The sequence below is a fragment of the Danio rerio genome, chromosome 18 (assembly GCF_052040795.2).
Source record: "Danio rerio strain M-AB ecotype USA chromosome 18, GRCz13ab, whole genome shotgun sequence".
In the NCBI taxonomy this organism is placed as follows: Eukaryota; Metazoa; Chordata; class Actinopteri; order Cypriniformes; family Danionidae; genus Danio; species Danio rerio.
Window position 1 is genome coordinate 36,861,787 of NC_141038.1, and position 6,852 is coordinate 36,868,638.

General features: G+C 37.2%; 1 protein-coding gene across 2 annotated transcripts; it reads left to right on the plus strand.

Annotated features, from left to right (window-relative positions):
• The first annotated feature begins 244 nt into the window (after positions 1–244).
• On the plus strand, positions 245–4,584 carry olfcq19 (olfactory receptor C family, q19). Of its 2 annotated transcripts, none has more exons than XM_087291347.1 (6): positions 245–541; positions 761–983; positions 1,174–2,001; positions 2,128–2,355; positions 2,527–2,650; positions 2,722–4,584. In XM_087291347.1, the coding sequence occupies exons 1-6, from the start codon at positions 321–323 to the stop codon at positions 3,633–3,635; spliced, it is 2,538 nt and encodes an 845-aa protein (XP_087147473.1). In that variant the 5' UTR covers positions 245–320; the 3' UTR covers positions 3,636–4,584. The 2 variants fall into 2 exon arrangements, with proteins under 2 accessions (XP_087147473.1, NP_001077346.1); NM_001083877.1 differs by having other exon boundaries at positions 321–541; positions 761–1,052; positions 2,722–3,635.
• Positions 4,585–6,852: the final 2,268 nt, after the last annotated feature.

A 6,852-nucleotide genomic window follows, 5' to 3' on the forward strand; every position in this document is an offset into this window, starting at 1 on the left:
AGGTTAATATTATTACCTTTATTTCTTACTCTTTTTTTTTTTTTTTTTTTTCAGAAAAAAAAGTCAAATGCAGGACTGACATCTAGAGGACATTTGATGGAACAGCACTGTTAGGAAGTAAGTACTGATGTAATTTCCCAAAGCTTCTACATTAGATGTAGTCTGGTCTTAACACCCTGATGTCCAGGGATGATCACTTAGCACCGCCTGCTCTTTTAAAGCAACAGCCCACACAACATTTATCATAAATTAAATGCACTAAATTGTAATGATGGTTGCGTGTGGTTTTGCTTGAGTGTAGCGTAGTTGGGTGACTCAAAATGTGGGTCATTCTGAACATCTCCATCTATCTGATTTTTAATTTTATTATGTCAGCTTCAATACTCGGATCAAACACCTGTCAGCTCCAGGGACACTTCAGATTGAATGAAATGTACCATGATGGAGATGTTATACTTGGCGGCCTGTTTGAGGTTGACTTCCTCACAGTGTTCCCAGATCTGGACTTCAAAACAGAGCCAGAACCACCATACTGTGTGCAGTGAGTATGGAGTAAATAATAACATTTGAATATGGCTGAAATAAAAAATCCAAAGTCTGTCTGTCTAGTTGTTTTCATAAAATATCACATAATATTGAATTCAGTATTAACTGCTATTGTGAATTTGCTTAATACTTTTTGCTTGATTTATTGTTAATTGTACTGGTAACAGAATATGTAAATCTATTTTTTTTTGTATTATTATTATATTTTAATTAGATTTGACATGGAAAGCTTCCAGCAGGCTCAAACCATGGCTTTTGCAATTGATGAAATCAATAAAAATCCAAATCTTCTGCCAAACATCACTCTTGGTTACCATCTATTTGACAACTGTGTGATGCTAGGAATGGCATTTCGGGCTGCCATATCCATGGCTAGTGGAACAGAAGAGTTCTTCAATAACATCAACTGCACTGGCCCACCCCCAGTGATTGGAATCGTAGGGGATTCAAGTTCAACTGTTTCCATTGCAATTTCAAGTATTCTAGGGTTGTTTCGAGTACCTATAGTAAGATGGGGTGAAAAAAGCTAATGTAAAATGTAAAAACACATTACATAAAATATATATTATTTCTCTGTCTCATGCCTCTCTCTCTCACCCTCTCTGCCTCTTCATCTCCAATAAATAGGTTAGTCACTATGCCACCTGCTCCTGTTTGAGTGACAGAAAAAAGTACCCCTCTTTCTTCAGAACGATTCCCAGTGATGCCTTCCAGGTCCGTGCTATGGTTCAGATCTTGAAATATTTTAGATGGACTTGGGTTGGTCTCATTTACAGTGATGATGACTATGGAGTTTATGCGGCTCAGTCCTTCCAGCAAGAAATGCAGCTGTTTGGAGGTTGTGTTGCTTTTTCTGAAGTTTTACCCCATGATAACAACCTCGAAGATATTAAGCACATAACCAAAATGATTCAGGCCTCTACAGCTAGAGTGATAGTTGTTTTTTCCACTCCTTCCTTTTTGATACCTTTGATTGATGAGTTGGTGTTGCAGAACATGACAGACAGGCAGTGGATTGCAAGTGAAGCTTGGGCTACCTCTTTTGTACATCACAGTCCACGTTTACTGCCCTTTCTGAAGGGCACACTTGGCATTGCTATTAGGCGTGGGGAGATTCAGGGACTTTATGAATTTCTGCTACGTCTCCAACCTACAAATGATCCAAAAAACAATATGATCAGAATATTCTGGGAAATCATGTTTGGGTGCAATTTTGAAACTGGGGGTAAAAAGAATAGTGGAGATCAAGTCATAAATATATGTACAGGACAGGAGGATCTGAGAACCACAAAAACACCATACACAGAGGTTTCAGAGCTACGAGCGTCTTACAATGTCTATAAGGCAGTTTATGCCCTGGCACATGCGCTTAATGACTTGATGCAGTGTGAGGACGGAAGAGGACCATTCAGTGTAAACAGCTGTGCTGACATAACAAATTTAAAACCCTGGCAGGTAAGAGCCATAGGTACACATTTTCTCCAGGCATGTAAAAGCTGATGTGGAAATGCAATACATGCGCAAAATATTAATTCATATTTCAAATGAACGCAACATCTGTCCTGTTTACAACCTGTACAGCTGGTTCATTACCTACAGAATGTCAACTTTACCACAGACTTTGGGGATCATGTGTCATTTGACAAGAATGGAGATGCTTTGGCCATCTATGATGTCCTGAACTGGCAGCCGAGCTCTGACGGCTCAATAAGGGCCCAAACAGTTGGTGTAGTAAATGAAGAGGTTGCAACAGGGATGGTGCTTACACTGGATGAGGATGCATTATATTGGAACTTTGAGTCAAAAAAAGTAAATAACACTGTATATTAATATAAAGATACTTACAAATTGTTTATTTATAATATAAAAAATATGTAAAGTTATGAAATCAATGAAAATACAAATACCATAATTGACAAGTTGAGAATTATATAAAAGGGACTTTAAAGACAAATTACTAAAAGATTAGGTCTCTTTCAGCCCCCAAGTTCTGTGTGCAGTGAGAGCTGTGCACCAGGCACTAGGCTTGCCACGATTAAGGGCTTGCCGGTTTGCTGTTTTGACTGCCTCCCATGTGGAGATGGTGAGATTTCAAATATAACAGGTAAGGCATTTATTTAAATTTAAAGTACTTTCTTATACAATTCTCAACTTATATCTTTGTCTCACTTACAGGTGCAGTTGAATGCACAATGTGTCCAGATGAGTTTTGGTCTAATTTAGATAAGGACCAATGCATTCCCAAAGAAGTAGAGTTTCTGTCCTATGAGGATCCTCTGGGCATCTCTCTGACCACTGCTTCCCTCCTTGGCACCTGCTTCTGTGTTCTTGTGATGTTTGTATTTGCTGTTCATCGTAATACGCCTATAGTAAGGGCCAACAATTCAGAGCTCAGTTTCCTGCTGCTTTTGTCACTAAAAATGTGTTTCCTGTGTGCGCTGCTGTTTATTGGCCAGCCCCAGTTATGGACGTGTCAGTTAAGACATGTTGTGTTTGGCATAAGCTTTGTCCTATGCATTTCCAGCATTCTGGTCAAGACTATGGTGGTAATAGCTGTATTCAAGTCATCTCGACCAGAGAGCAAAGGTGCTATGAAATGGTTTGGAGCAGTTCAACAAAGATGCACAGTTCTGGTATTGACAGCAATACAGGTTGTGATATGTGCAGTCTGGCTATCAACTGCCTCACCCGCACCCCATAAAAACAACCAATATATCCGCTCTAAAATAGTTTACGAATGTGCCATTGGCTCAGTGGCTGGTTTTTCAATGTTATTAGCATACATTGGACTTTTGGCAGCAGTAAGCTTTCTTTTAGCCTTCCTAGCAAGAAATCTTCCAGATAATTTTAATGAAGCTAAGTTTATTACTTTTAGCATGTTGATCTTCTGTGCTGTATGGATTGCATTTGTTCCAGCATATGTGAGCTCTCCAGGAAAATACGCAGTGGCTGTGGAAATATTTGCCATTTTAGCTTCCAGTTTTGGATTACTGCTGGCCATATTTGCCCCTAAGTGCTACATCATCCTTTTACATCCAGAGAGAAACACTAAAAAGGCAATTATGGGAAAAGAAGCACAAAATACATAGTTTTGAATTGCTATGGTGTGAAATTGCTTAATCGTATTGACACATCCCTATCATTTTTTGTTTAATCTTACTAAAATAAGCACAATGCAAAAACGAGTTTCAAAAATGTTTCAGCTGATTTACACACATATATAAAAAGATCAGATTCTTTAAGCCAATTTTCATTATAGTAAGGGTGTGTTCATGCATGAATAAATCAATATTTATCTACAATTTTTTTTGTTAACACTTGATACCAATTACTACATGTGTGAAAATAAAATGTATAAATAATTTAAATATTCTGAATGTTCTCAGAAACCACCAACTACTCTTAAGTAACTGGTTTATAAATAACGCACCACTTGATTTAGTAGTAAAAATATTGATGACAAAGTATGACAATACAATCATTAATCATGTCCTTGTAAGTCAAGAATATAGCATCTATATCTGTAGTTTTAAACCACTTACTAACATATCAATGTGGAATCAATGCTTAGGAAATTATGAATAAACTATTTGCTAATGCCTAATAAATATGTCATAGTTATTAGTCTTTTTAAAGTTTTTTCAAACTATATTTTTGTTATACTTAGAAGGAGAGAGTGAGCGACAATGTGTGCTGCTGATATGTTTATATACCATCACCACCACTATATTTGGTTACTGTTATTCTATTTAAATCGTCATAAATGCTGTCATTTTTCAATTCAATTTCAGTTGAATTAATGTTTACTTCTACATATGTTTTTGCAATGTAGATTGTGACAAAACAGCTTAATATAGATGAAGTTCTAGTAAATAAAAACTGCTTCAGTTCAGTTGTCAGTTAAAGTTGAGTTTAGTTCAGTATAATGTAAATGTATGCTGAAATCTGAAACACTGAAGAACAACTCCATCAACGCACAGCTCCACTAGTCCCAAACCAAGCAAGACAGTGGTGAGGACCAAACTTTACCAACTGATATAAGTGAAAGAAAAAAAAAACAAACAAGAAAATACAGGCTCATGACCATTACTTTTCTGGTCATACGTCTTGTACAGTGCTGCAAAGAAGGTGCCAGAGGGTATGAATGTAGATTCCGTTCAAATTATAATAACTTTTATTGTAATTATTTCATTTTATTTACACATGCAAGTATGGATTGTTTATATATATAGTATATTAATAATATTATTAATATTAGGTGGATAAAAAAACAACTATATGTCACCGTTTGCTACATAAGCAGCAATACTTTGAACAGGTTAACTCATTCATCTATAAGTAAGTTTACATGAACCATCTTATGTTTAATATTGCTATTAAACTTTTTCTCATGTTGACCTAAATGTGATCAAGCTCATGATTGTAATTTCAACACAGAAAAAAATAATTTCTGTCTACTTAGAATCATTAATTCCATTAAACACTACATGCTGCCACCAGTCTCTTCTCCCTTATCCACAGACAGTAGACTGTGACAGCAGCACAGACAAACCCAACTAAGGCAATGCCAAAAAAGTATAATACAACCAACTGCAGAAGAATTTTGCATTGTCTACCCAGGTGAAAAGAAATTGTACCTAAGTTGTACTTTTTTAGACTTATTAGTATCCTAAGTGGATATTAAACTATAAGCCTATTGTTATTTTATATATAATTAAGATTAATTATAAGCTACTTGAAATATGCAATAATATACTTGTGTTGTGTTTAAATTGACCTACTTCGAGTGCCATTAAAATGTATTTTTAAAAGTGTATTTCATTTAAAAAAAAACAAAAAACATTTAAATTATGTACTTGAAGCATGGTTAAAGTATACTTTAAGTTCAGATAAAGTGTATTTTCAACCCTTTTGGTTGGTGGTTTAAGCCCAGATGAAGTGCATTTTAAGCCCAGTAGAAAAAAATTTTAAGCTTCACATTAATGCGTTTTCAGTAAACTTACTCTATATTTTCAGAGTACTACTAGATGTATTTCGACAATAATTAACATCAACTAAGTGTCACCGACTCGATCATAGTCATTCCCCTCGCTGGCCAGCAGAGGTCATCATCACTGGACTTCTAACATTACGTCATCCACTTAAGCAGGTTGCACACCAGAAGCGCCGCTCGGCACCGCGACACGGCGCGTACATGACAGATTAAAGTATCGCACACCAGACGCGCACATTCGAATGATATTTAACATGAAACTAATCAGATGGCGCTCTGTGGCGCGGCTGAAAAATGAACTGCGTCCTGAGCCGTCGCCGGGCGCCGCCGACAGCCGCCGACTTGCGGCGCCGGTGTGTGTATCCTGATAGAAACCTATGATTAGAATTCTAAAATACGTGGCGCTGCGTGGCGCTGCGCGCCGCCGAGCGTCGTTTCTGGTGTGCGACCTGCTTTACACTGACAGCATGCACACCTGCAGCTCATTCAGATAATGACTCACGCTCACACATATAAGCAACACACACACTATTGGGTTGTGGCTGGAAAGGCATCTGCTGCATAAAACTTGCTGGAATAGTTGGCTGTTCATTCCACTGCGGCAACCCCTGATAAATGAGGGACTTATGCGAAGAAAAATAAATGAATGAATAGTGTATTTTTTAGAACTCAACAAATATCTTTATGGACAGTATACAGAAATTAAATTGAGATTAAAGTTTGTATTTATTTATTTCATACATATGGCTTTTGTGTTTTATAAAATATGAGTTGATAAAAAATATTGGACGTGCATAGATAGATAGCATTTTAATTGAATTTAGTGGGCCGCTCTGGCCCAAAATGCCAGGGCCGATTTTTTTTGCCCCAGTCCAGCCCTGGTTAGCGCAACCAGTAGAATTAGAACACACTCTCAGATATTAAAATGCAATCAACCATTAATGACTGAAAATGAGTCAGGCAAAAAAAAAAGAAAAAATCACTCTGAATATCTTGTTTAAGGAAGAATGTTGGACAGAAAATGGTATGTCTAATATGCCAAGAAAGTTTTGCTGTTTTTAAAGACTACAACCTAGGGGGTTGATCACACCGCATGTGCTTTAATGCTGTAAGAGGCGCCTCTTTTGAATGGTTTACTAATGGTCGTGAGGGTTTTGCACGCTGCGGATGTGTCCTGTAAAGCCCTGCGTACCTCGCTTTTAACCACCTGCTGTGCCTCGTGTTTTGCCGTAGCAGACTCCAGACTTTGACACCCTTGCGAAAAGAGGGGATATATGAAGGACAATATGGTTTATAAAATCAATATTCATACA

Coding starts and splice junctions, on each gene's coding strand:
- olfcq19 (NM_001083877.1), top strand. CDS start 321: ATGTGGGTCATTCTGAACATCTCCATCTATCTGATTTTTAATTTTATT. Junction 2,356..2,526: donor GGAACTTTGAGTCAAAAAAA/GTAAATAACACT, acceptor GGTCTCTTTCAG/CCCCCAAGTTCTGTGTGCAG. Junction 2,651..2,721: donor TGAGATTTCAAATATAACAG/GTAAGGCATTTA, acceptor TCTCACTTACAG/GTGCAGTTGAATGCACAATG.